General features: G+C 56.4%; 1 protein-coding gene across 8 annotated transcripts in view; it reads left to right on the forward strand.

The window, feature by feature from the left end:
• The window catches only part of FMNL2 (formin like 2), a 104,444-nt gene that overhangs the window by 32,669 nt on the left and 56,555 nt on the right, over positions 1-15,220 (forward strand). For all 8 annotated transcript variants that reach the window (XM_084523902.1, XM_084523906.1, XM_084523904.1 and 5 more), the window contains one exon: positions 12,117-12,200. In XM_084523902.1, coding sequence (XP_084380028.1) covers positions 12,117-12,200 — 84 coding nt within the window. The remainder of the gene's footprint in view (positions 1-12,116; positions 12,201-15,220) is intronic.

The following is a 15,220-nucleotide window of genomic DNA, read 5'->3' on the forward strand; positions in this document are numbered from 1 at the left end:
CTGCTCAGGTGGCCCTGTGCGGGCTGCTCACGTTTTGGGGGGCACCCAGAGATCCAGCACAGGCTGTGGGGCACGTCCTGGTCCACCACTGCCGCAGCCCTGGGTGCTGGGCTTTGGCTCTGGCTGGGCTGCGGATGAACTCTGTCTCTGGGAGGGCTGGAAATGCAGCTCGTTTATTCTTTCCCAAGCACTTGAGTGATGTTCAGTTTTGGGTGGTTCTGTTTTTCTTCTGACAAATGCTTTTGGAAGAAGATGCCTGCTGCTGGGGATGGCCGGAGGAGCGGATTGCACAAGCCCAGCGCTCGCTGCCAGCAGCGGGACGCCGAGGGCCAGCACGGGGCTGTGGCAGCTCCGGGACGGTGACCACCAGGGCCGACACCTCTGGTCCCCATCCCGCAGCCAGACCGAGTGGCCGCCTGAAGGAGAGGCCTCACATCGTGCTGCCGGAGGTGATTTATTGCTGGTATCAATGCAAAGAGTTGCCTTTCATCAGGGCGCTTGCTACGAATGTGAAACACCGAGAGAGGTGCTGCTGCCACAGCCCTGCTGCAGACAGAGAGAGGCACGCGGGGAGATGCAAGAAATATGATAAAGAACGGTGTTGTGCTCTTCTTCCCTTCAACAGATGGTTATTTTTGTTGTCCAGCATGACCTTATGTGTCTGATCCTGTGTGCTGTCTGTTTTTGTTGTCACCGTAGGGAACACGGGCGCTTCTCTGGCATGCAGATGTCCTTCAGCTGCAGGACTGGCAGCAGCTATTTCTCGACCTACCTGCTCTGCTTTGCTGAGCCACAGCTCTGGCAGGGGGAGCTTGCCAGCACCGATGGGCACAGCCACGGCCGTGCCTAGGAGGAAGCCGGCAGAGCTCGAGGTTCCCCAGCGCAGGAGCCCTGCTGCAGGCTGGGAGCTGTGAGACCTGTCTGGGGAGCAAAAAGCATTAATTGCGACTTTCTGAGCTGGGCGATTTGGGAATTGATCATTTTTTCTAACCCCGTGGTTGCTCTGTGTTCTGTTTGGCAGGGTGTTAGGATGGGCACTACCCCGCCAGCTCTGCACCGGCTCCTGCAGAGAGGAATTAGGATGGATGTGGCGTTTGGGGAGCATCACGCTGGCCTTGTAATGCTCTCTTTCTGTCTCATTTTAAACCAACAGCACATAATTGTAGCTGGTATTAGCTGTGTAACCGAGCAGGAAAACTCCCCATTTTAATGGTATGAATTGCAGTTAATGGGGAACACCGGCTGGGAAATAATAACGCTCACCTCCAAAAGCTCCTTTCCCTTTTTCTAACAACCTGGCTAATGAGTATTTGGGGCAAAAGCCATGGTTAGGACTTGCCCGAGGACATTTCATGCTAGCTGCAGTAAGCAAAGGGGCTGAAATCAATGCCCCTCGGGGGGAAGACGTGGTGGGGGTGTCGCTGGTTTGCAGGGGACGGGCTGTGTTCCCCTGCAGCTGCCCGGGACCCAGTGCTGGTACCACCGAGCTGCTTTTGGATGGGAAATGCTGCACCCCGTGGCACAGCTCCACTGGGAAATGAGCGAGGGGAAGGTTTGGGGCTGCCCACGGACACACAGCTCGCTCCTGGTTGTTGCTTCTCCTGGTGCTGGTGGTGTAGGGAGCTCAGTGGCACGGCGCTCTCCCCTCCTCGCAGCAAGAAGCAGGCACAGAAGAAGAGGAGGAGCAGGGCGGAGGGAAGGGCACAATCCCAAATTACAGGCAGGCTCCAGGCTGGACGTGGTATTTTGGGTTTCACAGCTATTTTTAAGCGCTCTGCGGCCTGTTCAGGCGTGTGCCAGGAAAGAGAAATCCGGGCAGGGACCTCTGCAGCTGCAGCTCCCGTGCATCTCCCCACTGCTGCTGTCCCAGCCGCTGCTTTTCTCCTTCCCCTGCTGTCTGAGCAGAAGTTTGTGGACGTTTCCCTGGTGCTGGGTGTTCAGTGCTGAGCACGAGCTGGCCCCAAAGTGGGGCAAACCTGCTCGGTGCCGATGCCTGACGCTGCCAGCCCTCTGTCCCGCGGAGCGACTGGGAGGAGGACCTGACCTGTGCTCTTGGGTAGGAGGTGGTTTGAGGATCACCTCCATCCTTGTGGGGCCAGTGTGGGACTTCCACATCTGCATCTGCAGGGGCAGCACGTGCAGCTGCTCCTCGCTGCTGCCATCCTTGGAAATGCAGGAGGAGGGAGGTTTGCTCACCCCCTGCCTCTGTGGAGCTTCGGGGACTGGCCCCTTGCCTTGCAGCACAAACCCAGCCCCGAGCTGAGCCGAGCAGCTCGAGCCAGCCCGAGGGAGAGGCGCGGGCTGCCCTGAGATACAGACATCACAGTGACAGCCTCGTTAGCGGAGCAGAAAAGGCAGGCTAATTAGCTGGAGCTGTGCTCAGCGAGGATGCCCAGCGCTGCGTGGAGGACGGGAGCCAGAATTTCCAACCAGAATTTCAATTTCGTGCGTAACCAATCGTGCATTCCCTTTTTCCCCCCTTTTACCATGAATCCTCCTTCACCTCCTAGGCGGGTGGTGACAGCAGGTGGATGGGGGCAGGCAGCTGAGTCCCTGGCTCTGCTGTCACAGCGTTGTCCCCATCCCTGTCCCCGTCCCCAGCAGGGGCACAGCCTGCCCGTGCTCCTCCTCGTGCTCCATGGGCGCTCCCCACACCACCAAAGGGCTGCAGGAGATGCCTGCACCAGTGTGCACGTGGTGCTTGCCCCTATCAATGCTTCCCGGTGAGCTGCTGCTTCGAGGAGGAAAAAAACCCTTTAAAAGAGATGTAAGCAGATCCCCCAAATGCCTGTGCTTACATTCACAACTCAGTTTTTCCTGTCCAGGGGCTGGCACCTCCTTGGCTCTGCGCGGCTCTGCAGCAGGGTTGCCTGCGGGTGCTGTGCTGCGGTGGGGACATGGAAATGTGGTTTCAGGATTAATCCTGCTCGTCCCCTCGGTACCGTGCCGCCCCAGAGCCTCTGCCAGCTCATTGCCATGCAGTGCCACGCTGGGCTCCTGCGCGAGCTGTTTAACCTCATTGGCATGCCGGGGGCTGCCCGGGCTCCCGGCGTGGGAAGCGGCAGAAAGGCAGGGCTGGATTCACCAGCGGGGTCACCCCGGCAGTCCCGAAGAGCTCAGGCTGCCATGCGTGCCCGAGGGACTTGGGTGTTAAAAAAGGGGGTTGTGAAACACTCCAGTCCAGCTTCCTCGTGGAGGTGGGGACAGGAGGAGCGTTGCCTGGCTCCGACCTGCTCAGCCCGTGCTGGGGCTGCGTGGTGATGGCAGCAGAGCAGCAGCAGCCAGGCAGGAGGTTGGTTTTCCAGCAGGAGGAATTGTGCTGTTCCCGTGCACTCCTTGCTCTGACCCAGCGAGCAGTGGGCCCTGGGTGTCACCTGCTGTGCCCACGGGGCCACCAGACCCAGCGTCACCCTGCCCGGGGCTCCTCCTGCTCACTCCTCGCTGCGCTGGGCTCGGCTCCCGGCGCTCGGAGCCCCCTGCTCCTTAATTGGGGGTTAATCACAAGAGCATTACCGCTTAATTTGGGGCTCTTAAAGAGCGGCAGAGCCTTCTGGAAAGGCATTAGCTAGCTTAGCCTCCTTTTTCTCCCCCTTCTTTTGTTGATATTTACAGCGTCAAGGTCATGACAAGGGAACTGCAGGAGGGGCACAGGAGGGCCACGTGCTCTGAGCTTTGTTTTGGGGGAAGGAGCAGGCCTGGGGTAAAATAAAGGGTTTTGGTCATTCCCCAGTGCCATCGGTGCGAGACGTGGTGCCCTCCTGCTGCGAGCGGTGCCACCGGTGGCAGCTTGCTCCCCGCCGAATGGAAAGCACCAGGACTTAGCCCAGGGAGGGAGATTTACGGCCAGGTAGCAGGCAGCCTTCACAGCCTAAGCTAGACAGCAATAAAAAAGCGTAGATATTCACCAAACGTAAACATGACCTCAGCTTCGTTAACACCTGCGGGTTGTCTCCACCTCCGTGGCAGCGAGGGGGGGATTTTTGGAGGTTTCAGCAGTGCCGTCACCTACACGGGGCTGTCTGGCATCTCCCTAAGGGTGCCCTGCTCGCCTTCAGTGCCTGCTCCAGAAGTGCCCGGTGAGTTTGCTTCGTGCCACTGCCACCCTGGGAGCAGCCAAACCCTGCCCCGAGCAGCTCACGGCCGCGCCGAGCTCCAGCAGGAGATGGAGCGTTGCAGGGCAGTGCCCCGTCATGTTTCTGGTTGGGGTTTATCAGCGCTCATCAAAGGGGTTTTTTGGTGAAAGACGAGCTGCTGCTGTTTATGCTCTCCACATAACGCACTCGGGAAGTCACGAGGCTGGTATCTCAGGCTGGTATCTCGGGGGTTAGCAGGGGAGCTACCTCCGAGATTACACGATTAAATTAGGAAGGTGTTTGGGGGTAAACAGAGGCCATTGTCGGAGGTGTTGCCGACAGGTGAGAAGAGCAGTGGGGATGGGGAAGGGCGACCCGGGGAGCTCGGCTGGGGCTGGAAGAAGCCCTCAGCTGGGCCGGGGAAAAGACAAAATCCATGAAGCGTGAGCCATTCTGGTGCACGCTGGAAACTTCAGCCTGCTGAGCATAAGCAGAAGCCCAGAAAATGTGGTTAGGGCTTTATTTGGAAAAACTTAACCCAGCAGAAACTTTTATGGGAAGGCGCGAACATTTATGGGTCTAGCACCGAGCCGGAGGACCCGCGTTGGGAAGGCTGCAGTAAAAGAGGTTAAAGAATAACCGAGGCTGGGGGGTGTTTCCCCAGGGCAGGGTTCAGCAGGGCTTTGCCCCGTGCCCCACAGCTCAGGAGGGTTCCCTCGCAGCAGACCTGTGGCCGGCACCAGCTCCTGGTTTGCATTTCGTGCCAAGTTGTCTGGCAGCCTGTGTGCTACATAAAAGCTAACGTAGTGCTCGGTTTGACATCTGGGGGGCTGTGCAGGCTCCTTCTCGTGCTGGAGGACGAGCTGGGAGGCCGGGAAGGGGAGCAGGAGCTTCCCAGCAAGGATTGCCCGGCTGCAGACGTGGGCAAGGTCAGGACACGCAAGGACAGCCCGTGGCCATCCGGGAAGGGAGCGGGCTGTGTTTGCAGCATTGCCTTGCTGCCCCGTTACTCAGGCAGCTTCCCAGTCAAAAAAAAAAAAAAGCAAAAAGCCAGTAAAAAGCCCCCAGTGAAATGGCTGCGAACTTTCCATCACCGAGCAGGGCGTCCCGGGGGCTTGCAGCACAGTGCAGCCTTGTTCGGTCTCGGTGTGGCGGCTCAGAGGCAGCGCTGGGTTTTGCTGAACACAGCAAACCTTGTGGTGCTCGTGTGAGCAGAGGGTTATTGCTTTTTGGTGCTTGGCTTCACCTGCTTGGTGCAGGCGTTATTGAACGGCTTGGCCCTGCCCCACGTGCCAGCACCGAGCCTGTCCTGGCCGTGCTCCCTCCTGGTGCTCTCGTGGTGCTTCATGCTGTGGCTCTGCCCTGTCCTCAACCAAAGGATTTGCTCAGTTTGCAAACCCTTGGGGCCCGACACCTCAGCCCTGAATGGCAACAGCAAAAAATACTTAAGAACAGGTGAAACGTCAAATATCAGGACTGGAGGTTTGAAGGCACGTGATTTTTAACATTATTCGTGTGATGGTGTGTGTGTGCTTGTGCACCACGCATTTTTACTGACTCTTTTATTATCAACCCAGGCAGCCTTGAAATAAGGTGGGCAGAGCCGTGGGGGTGGGTTATGAAGCACAGAGTGGTCCTGTAGGAAGGATCCCTCGTTCTGGCTACAGGTCCCACACCCGTGGTTGCCTTTGGCTTGCCGTGCGCCTCTTCTGCTGGGTGCCGGCGGTGCCTGCAGTAGCCAGCCCTGTAAATATCCCCAGCGCAGAGCAGGGTTTATGGCTCGCCCGTAAAAATTCCCCGGGGTTTGAAGCCTGGCGTATGGGAGCCTTTCCTCCTGTTTACATTTTTGTGTATAACAAGCTTCCAGACGAATTGCTCTCGCCCTCATCGAGTAGAGGAGTGTGGAAAAGAGGAGGGTGAGTGGTTTGCAGTTCTCCAGAGGCGCTGATCGCTGCGCTGCTCACCGCTTCGCCGTGTTTGCTTGGTCCGAAGGCACCCACTGCACCTCCTGGAGAGCCTCGGCCTCCTGAGCTCTGGCTCACGGACACGCAGACCTTCTGTAAAATTAGTAAAAAGCTAATTTGTAAAGGTCTGTTGTGAACGTGTACCAGCTTCGCCCCTCTGGGCAGCCCGTCCCCGCAGCTGCTCTTGGTGGAGCAGTGCCTGGCCTTAGGTTTTGAGGGGAATTTCCCACATTTCGGTTCGTGCCCACCGTAAGTCTCAGCACATTTTGTTCGGGTGTCTGGGGGCTTTTGTGTTTGTGTGGTGTTGGTGTGCACATTGTGTCCTGTTTTTTTTTTTTAAATTATTTATATTTTTTCTGGACACATTAAAGTAGATCAGTTCAATATCCATATGCATTACCTTAAAGAACTCAACAGAATGTGTCCATACGCATGCCTGTGTTCATGTATGTGTATAGGGGAAGAGCTGCCATCATCTATGTGAAATATAAATAAAAACCATCCAAGTTTCCAGAGAATTGAGGCTTTTTAGTTCTCTTGTTCAGGGGCATTTCTGCGCTACCACCCAAACCTGGCTGTGCCGTTACAGGTTTCTGTGTGACACACATCCTCCAAAGGGTAGGTTGAGGAAGGGGGCTGCTTTCTTCGTCGTGTTGTATGTGCCCCAGTGTGCAAAATGAAGCCAATTCTGTGCTTCAGAAGCACCCTTTCACCATCCCGTGACCTCCTGTTAGTTCAGTAGAGCAGTGACAGGAGGGTATGAGAAGAAGAGAGCCTCTGATACCATCGACCCCACAGTTTCCCCACGCCACCTGCACACTTATGGTGGGAGAAGGCTTCTTCCTATCAGCAGTGCTTGTAGCAAGGTGGGAGCTGCCTTAAAAATTCCAGATAGAGGAAATTTCTCTACCTGCTTTTTGATTGCTTTGCTGAGAGCACGGAGGGGTTTGGGCAGCCACTGCTGGGTGCTGCTGTCCCTCGGGGTGGCTCTTTTGGGACAGAGCGACCGCGAGGCAGCCGCTCGCTGCCAGCCCTGGGACATCTGCTCGTAATTCCGCAGGGATTGTGCCGAGCAGCATCAGGAGGGATGGGAGTAAAAGGCCAGGCTTTTATTAATTAATAAAATTAATTAATAAAATAAGGCCAGTGCCAGGACCGAGCTGGGCACCCAGGAGCGTGTGTGGCACGGGGGGAATAAGAGGCACCAAGGGGCTGTTTGCACGGCGGAGAGCAGCCACATCCCAGCGCCGGGTGGGAATGCTCCCCCTGCAGATCCAGGGCACGGTTAGTGGCAGAGAGGGCTCATCAGTGAGAGCCCGTATGTTTAGATCAAAGACCAGTTGAATAAGAAAAAAAAAAAGGGGAGAAGGAGGATTAGAACAATAAGTACATTTAATTTTAGCATGGATTCCTCATAGAGTCAGCATGCCCAGGATTGCTTCACTTGCTTCGAGCTTTCCTAAATAAACACAGCAGAGCGGGGCTGAGAGGTGAAGCTGTGCAGACAGTTACAGAAAGCTGAATTTTCATATTGTACGGGAATATTGAGGGCTGGTTTAGTGCCTGGGTCCTGGAGTGAAATTTCGGTACTGCCCAGAAATACGGAGGGGGCGTTTCAGTAGGCAGCTGTTAGCGGGGAATTCGGTTCCTTTCTGCTCCTGGTTTCTGGAGAGACCCGGGCACCTGGCAGTGCCAAGAAGTGAGCCTGGATCCGCTGATGATCCCAAATTTTCTTCCCAGGCTGTCCCCAGCCAGGAAGGCGCCTGCTTGCTTTCAGCTTTCCGAAGCCGGGAGGTATGGATTTGACTTACGGACCAATTTGGGATTTACTTTGTAAGAGCTCACCAGACATTAATAAAAGCTTAAAACAATTCAGACTGCGCCTGAAACCAGTCCTGACCATACCGCAGGCAAAATGAAGGCTGCAGCTCATCAGTGTGGAGGCAACGGAGAGGAAACCAGGAGAGCCGGAGATGAAAGGCGCTGGGACCAGGCTGTCTGCAGGCTTGAGGAGCGTAGCTGAGGAGCTGGAGAGTAACCTCAGGTTAGGAAATTCCAGCTGGGGATAGGGGGTCCTTGAAGTCTGCAGTTGCAAATCAGAACTAAGCCCAGTCGGAGGAGAGGCAGAAGGAGAAAGTGCGTGGGGAATTAGGTCCCAGCAGTATAAGCCTCCCTGCCACGTCTCAGCGAGGGCTCGGCGTTAACCCGCGCCCTGCCCTGCCACCACGGGCACTGCAGCTCGGCTTGAGGGCACATTCACTGAGCTGAAATTTAATATTACCATTGCACCCCAGTTTTTAAGGCCCCCAAAAACAGCACAAGCTACGGTGATGTTGAGTTCAAAGGCTGGGAGCCAGCGCCGCAGAGCTGCGGCCAAGCTGAGCCCTGCAGGATGCGGCCGTGCCCCCAGGGCTCCTGGGCACCCCGGGGAGCTCCAGGGAGTAGGAAATGCTTCTTTTTTGCTCTTGGAGGCTGGTGTTTTAGGGGTGGCTGTGCTCTAATTGGCTTACTGAAGCATGCAGGGCCTTCCCTGTGAGCGGATGGATTAGGAGGACTCTGCCGTGTTGGCACATTAATGTCAGGATTCATAAATAAAAGGGATTTGGACTTAAAGATGATAAGATTAATAAGAAAGAGCAACAGCTTAATGCCGTTAATTAGCAATGCTTATACCTCGGAGTCACTCAAACTGCTGCTGCATTTGTTTCCCAAAACACGAAGCCTTTTAATTCTCTCCAAAACGAGGAGCGAGTCACACAAAGCAGACGTCGCTCCTCGCCCCAGCAGCGTGCGGCTCAGTGCCGCTGGGACCTGCAGTGCCCCGTGCCAGCCCTCCCGGTGGCAGAAATCACCGGAGCTGCTGCGTGTTGTGACATTTCTGTGACAGGAGCTGGTTCGGCCCCTCCTTTCCAGGTATTTCTGTTCCCAAATTACCGTGTCCCCAGGGCGCTTTGGCCCTCGGTGGCACCTGCCCCGCTGCCGTAGCGTTTTCTGAGCATAACCCTGACCGTGTGCCCCTGTGCGTCCTGCCTGTGCTTCTGCAGGTGCTCTCCTTGCACGGGGTTCCCTTTTTTTCTTATAATGCACTTGCTGGTCCTGAGAGATGCAAACAAACCACCCAGCCTTGGGCCCAACACCCGGGTGATGCACCCGAAGGGGAGCCACGTGTTTTGTGCCCTGAGCAGGGTCCCAGTTCCCAAACCCACAAGCTGCGCTGTTCTCCCACTAAATTCAGGCGCTTTGGCACCTCAAAACCTAGTTTTGATGCCCTTTTCTGCTTTTCTTGGGGCAAGAGAGTTCAGCCGTCGGTGACAAAGCTGTTTTAGGGTGGCCTTAAAACGGGAGGTTCTGTTCCCTGCGTTTTGGGGCTGTGCTCGCTCTTTGGGGAAAGACTTGGGATTGGGTGGCACTGGTGGCTCTTCAGGGACCTGTGCTGGGTCACTTAACTCTCGCTGTCGCACCGATTCAGATAAAATCATCAGGAAATGGTCAAAGCAAGGCAGGCACGTGTGAAGTGTGTCTGTGTGGAACGAGGCTCTGGACAAGCCCGGGTGCGCAGCGCGGTGCCGAAGCGTCTGGCACGGGCCTCGGAGCCGCTGCTGGGGGGGCCAAGTGGGACAGAGCCGAGTTTTGTTTAATAGGTTAAAAATATACATTTCCTTGATGCGCTGCTGGTTTTATTTTTAACTCCTGAGCAATTTAATATTTTGTAGGCCTGCTAGTGTTTCCCCCGGTTTTCCATCTGCTACTGCGATTAATTCAAGGCCGCGCTTTACAATGCCAGTCTGGAGCAAACGAAATGGAAACCTTACCTATACGACTTGGCACGCGGCAGCAGACATGAATAACTTTGGAATTTGCGGGGAAAAAGAGAAGTTATGTGTGTGCGTGGAGCCAAAACAGGGCTGGAAGCCGGCCCCTGCAGACGGCAGCGCGGCGTTGGGGTCTGGCCGAGTTGTGGGGGGAGGCGGTGGAGGTGCTGGTGGAGGAATGGGGCCGGTTGTGTGAGCTTTAGCCTCCAAAGCTGCAACGAGGGTAAGGATGGGAAGAGGAATTGCAGGCCCTAGACCTGTAGGTAGCCAAAAAGGACCTGGAGGTGGCGAGGAGACGGCTGAGACACCTCCCGAAAAGAGAGCTCGAGGAGCTGTGGGCACAGGTCACGCTCTGTGTATGGGCAGGGGCTGAGCCCGGCTGCACGCACGGGATGTGGAATAATTCTGCCTGCCAGACCAGGGCCATCCAACCTACATGGCAGGAATTGTTGGAAAAAACGAGAGGGTTGTGAATGGCAGCAGCTGGCGAAATACAGGGGGTGGCTGTGTGCAGCGCAACCATGTGGGGCGAAGGAGGTCACGTTTCGGGATGAGGTCAGATTGAACTCATTTCGAAATGAGCTCACACCAACCTGCTGCCTAGGGCTCGTTTTCCCTGTTTGGGGCTCTCGTCCACGTGGAGCCCTTGCCATGGTTGGGTTCTGCAGAGGTTTCCAGGCTGGTTTCGTGTCCGAGCGCCAGCGTGGTTCGGGGAGCTGGTTAGGGACATCCAGGTTGCAGTTCGGCAGGGCGAGCACTGCAGGCAAACAGCGAAGCTCCTCCTGCAGCTGAGGTGTAGTGGAGCTCTGAAATGTGTTTGCGTCCTCAGAGGGAAGGAATGGCACTCGAAAAAGCCCCAGGAAAAATACCGAGAAGTGCATTAAAATGATAAGAAGAGCTGATAAGGTGTATGCGAAGAGGCTGCGAGAGGAATCGAGGGCAGATAGGATCGCAGCCTGTAAATGCTGTCAACATGACAGCATGGATGAGCAAAAAGAAGGGTATTTGTTATCTGATAGAAAAGAGGCTTTGGGAAGAGCAGCCACTGCAGCTGCAGGTGACGCTCATCCGCTGGGGTGGAGGTAGAGGGGGTCCTGTGGGAGAGCAGCAGGCGCATCTGCGAGATGCAGGAGGCCAGATGAGCTGGAGACCTGTTCTCCGTGCCTTCCTCGGGGATCCTGCAGAGACCGCGAGGTCAGAGGGCGGCCTCGGGTGTCAGAGCATTCCCGGCAGGAGGAGGCGTTTGCAGCCACACCAAAGATTTCAAAAGAAATCTGTGCTGGGGTCGGGAGTGACTGTGCTCCGCGCAGCACGGCCCTGCAGGGAGGTGGCCGCCGTCCCGCTGGGGCTGTCGGCGGCTGTCCCTGGCCAAGGGGTACGTGGGCATGGAGACAAAACCAGCCCAGTGCATTTCTGATAAAGTGCTTCAGAAATACCGATCCCTGCTGCATGACCACTCGACATGCGGGTTGAAATTCCTCGGTCACCGCTCCGTCCCGTGCCCGGGACGTCCCCTGTGCCACTCGTGGCCGTGTGGGTGTTCCCAAGGACCCCCAGGACAGGCCGGGTTTGGCAAGGCTGTGAGCCTCCTGCACGGGCTGTGAAGGTGCGTCCTGATACAGCAGGGTCTTGGTTCCTAACCATGGGTTTATTGAGCACTGCTTCGCTGCGGGAGTGTTTCTGGAGCAGCCTGTGGCCTTGTTCTGTGCCCGTGGTGCTGTGGGTTCCCATCACCTTTCCCAAATGAACCAGGGGAGCGCAGAGCTCAGTGCTGCAGGGCCTGGCACCCCGCTCTGCTCCCAGCAGGGAGCCGGGCTCTGCAACCCACTGCTTGCGTCCTGGGGGTTAATTCGGGTGACTCCGTGGCCAGACGAGCGCGCCGAGGAGAATGTGAGCTGCAGACGGAGAGGTGCTTCGTGGCCCTCGTCTTCAGGCACTTGGCCTTCCTGCGCTGCCCTCGGCTGATAGGGAGGCTCTCCAGGCTCCGTGTGTGCAGAGCTCTCCAAACAGCACGGCCGTGCCCTCCTGCTTCCCAGCGTGTCCCCGTGGCAGCAGAGGCGCCGCTGGCCCTGCCGTGTGACTCACTGCTGCTTTTGGGGCCAAAGTCGGTGTTGGGAGGGAATGTTTCTGAATAACTCTGTCAACGGGGATTCCCATAAAACAATTAGAGCGACCGCAGCCATGTTGTCTTGGTTTGCCCGTGACTGACTCCTCCTGATCCCGAGCCCGCTGTGGTCCCTCACGTTGGTTTCTTTCTCTCCCTGCAGAATGCGATGAACTTGCCGCCCGACAAAGCCCGGCTGCTGCGGCAGTACGACAACGAGAAGAAGTGGGAGCTCATCTGCGACCAGGTAAGGGTGGCCAGGAGGGCTTGCAGCAGCCACCCTGTTGAAAGCATGCGCTGGTGTTTGGGCAGCGCGCTCCCAGGGCTTAAAAGGGGAGGTCGCAGAGGATTTGAATGGTTTCAAGCACTCATTTGTTTGGCCTCACGCTCCATTGTTGGGAACAGCTCACGGAAGCCTTGTGCTGTGAATGCTGCTTAGTTTGCAAGGCAAAAGTTCGAGCAGACCAACCCTTCATCCCCTCCTGGTGAGTGCTCGGAGCTGGCTCTGTCTCGACCTGTGCAATGCTGAGGAATGGTCTGGACCCAGTGAGCCTCTGGCTTTCCACATCACGAGCCATTGTCACAGCTGGCGGTCGCTGTCACCTTCACCAAAACCTCAGTGGTGATGGTGAACTTCCCTTCACCTGCACAGCACCCTCGGATTAAGCAGCACCATGTGCTGAGGCGTCCTTGGTGTCCGTGGGGTGCAGAGCTGGCAGTGCTGTGCAACAATGAACAGGTTGGCTCTGCCACGGCAAGGAACAGAAGCTGTGTTATTTAGAGAAAGGGGAGCATGCAGAAGGGAGGGTGTGCAGCTGTGAGCCAACAGCAAGATCGGGTCCTGCCATAAACTCCAGAAGTAATGGCTAATGAAAATAATTGATCCCGGACCGACGGAGGGGGATGTTTCCTTGGAAAGTAAACACAGAGGTACCAGGATGAGAGTTTGGCAGAAGGTGCAGTCATGCTGTGAGGTCAGGAACATCATAACAAATAGATCCGTGAGACATTTCCCTTTCATCCAGTTCAGCGGCGGAGCCTCTGATGAGATCCAATTACCCCGCAGGAAAGCTGAGTGAAGAATTGCTCGCTTTTTCCACGAGTTTTCTCTGCAGAAAACCTAAAGCAGCGAGCTATTTTAAAGCTTCGCTTCAGCCAGACGCCGAACAAATTGCTTAATCTGCTGCGAGCGATTTGCTTCTCCCTGGCTGCGTGCTTGGAGCGTGCCCATCCAGCGCGGGGACGTGCGGGCTGGGCAGGGGCAGGGGCAGGGGCAGGGGCAGGCAGCGGCGCTGAGATCACAGCCCTGGTGTGCACACCCTCCCTCCTCAACGCAGCTGCTGCTGATTCACCGAGCTCTGCAGCAGGACAGGAGGGGCGGGTGGGTGGGAATGCAGCAGAGGGAGTTTGCAGCGTGCAGGCACTGTGCAGCTTGCAACCCGCAGTGCTCCCCAGGGGCACGGGGATCCGCTCCCCACTGCTCCGAGGAGGGGACGCAGCACGAGGCAGGAGCCTCGCTGGGACTGGAAGGTCCCCAGGGGACAGGGGGTGACGTGTGCCATGTGTGTGCCATGTGCCGTGCTCCCTGGGGTCCCACCGTGCCGGGGCAGCGAGGGGCTGCATCTCCGTGAGGGGTCCCCGGTGGGTTTTTGGCAGCCGCTCTGAGTGGGAGCAGCATGAAGCAGGTGGCTGCAGGAGCACCAACGCAGCATATGGTGTGTGAAATACTGATACCTGCCCGTGGAATCACAGTACTCAGCCAAAAACACTTCCAGGAATGGGTTCTGTATGCAGCGTGCAGGCTGAGATGTGGACGAAAATTTCAGCTGTTTTCTGTCGGTATCGACCATCACACCTTTATTTTGGTTGCTGGAGCACAGAGGCTGTCAGTGAATATAACAGCTTGCAGGCTTCTCTCTCACCTTCCTGTGCTGCCGTTCAGCTTGTCGGGAAGGGAAAAGAACCCAAAGTTGCTGTGAAGGGGCAGTTGCTCAGTGCTCTGCAAGGCAGGCCCTGGGTGCTCGACTCTGAAACATTTTGAGACTGCTAAAGGAGAGAATTCGGCCCAGAAAAGTAACTCTTACTTTAAAAAAAAGTGAGAATAAAAACCAGGGGAGCTACTGGTCTCATGCTTAATAGTAATAATAATAATAATAATTATTATTATTATTTCAAATCTGCTTTGGTTCGGTTTCTGCCCTTTCTGGTGAGTCACTGCAAGGGTTGCTGGGCTGGTTGTGGGGACTCATCCCGGGTGGTATTTTCTGTTCCTTTGTCTATAAAACTTGGGAGTCATTTACGCTTTGCTGTGGCTTTCCTGGAGCTTGCTGCCCTGCCTCTCTGGCTTGACCAAGGCATAAATGTGAGGAGGAGGAGAACGAAACCAGTATTCCTACTGCTGCTCACACGTCTGCACGATCCTGACAGTGTGTCAGCGAGGTGGGGTAGGCAGGGAGGCGACCTCGGTCCCAGGGGGAGATAAAAATCTAAGCAGGACGAGTAAAAGCTCGGGGAGGGCACACGGGGAGGTGGCAGAAGCTCACTTGGTGGCTGTGGGCTGGCAAGGAGTGAGACCTGGAGAGAAAACCCCCAGGAGCCTCGTTGGAGAGCTCCAGCCCTCGCCCTCCTGCCTGCAGCATCCCCGGAGGGGCCGAGCTGGGGGTTGTTAGGGAAGGACAATTAATTCCCTGCTGGTTCTCCAGCCTTGAGGCCCCGTTGGCAGGTCCTGTGGGGAGAGGAGCAGTGCTGGGATGGATCTGAGCAAGGATGACAAGCCTGGAGGTGATGAGCCACCCCTTGGTTTGCTGCCTTCACAGAGCTCTGCCTGGTGGTACCGCGGGCGTTTCGGTCCCGCAGCGTGTGGTGAAGTGTTGGAGGGGACAGGGATGCTGAGGGCGAGGCTGGGAGCATCGTAGGAAGTTCTTCATTGCCCTCTAATGGCAAACCACGGCGGGGCAGAGACCGGGGCCTCCTTGGAGGAGCTGGGGGTGTGTGGGGAGGGAATGGAGGGAGCCGAGATGGACGCGGTGTGAGTGACACCCCAAATGCCTTCACCGGGGGCGTAGGAAACCCTTGTTTTGTGTACCAGTGAATCTCTTGCCCTGCTTGGTTTTTTGTTTAAAGAGCCCAAAGTGGGTAAAATATGGCACCCTGCCTGCTCACCTGGGGGATATGAATGCTACGAATGACACGAGCTAGCGAGGGCAGGGCGGTCATCGCAGCGTAACTCGCTAATGCAGAAAACGTCCCGAATGGGTTTGGAAGGAG

Source organism: Aythya ferina (genome assembly GCF_964211825.1).
Source record: "Aythya ferina genome assembly, chromosome: 6".
NCBI classification, from domain to species: domain Eukaryota; kingdom Metazoa; phylum Chordata; class Aves; order Anseriformes; family Anatidae; genus Aythya; species Aythya ferina.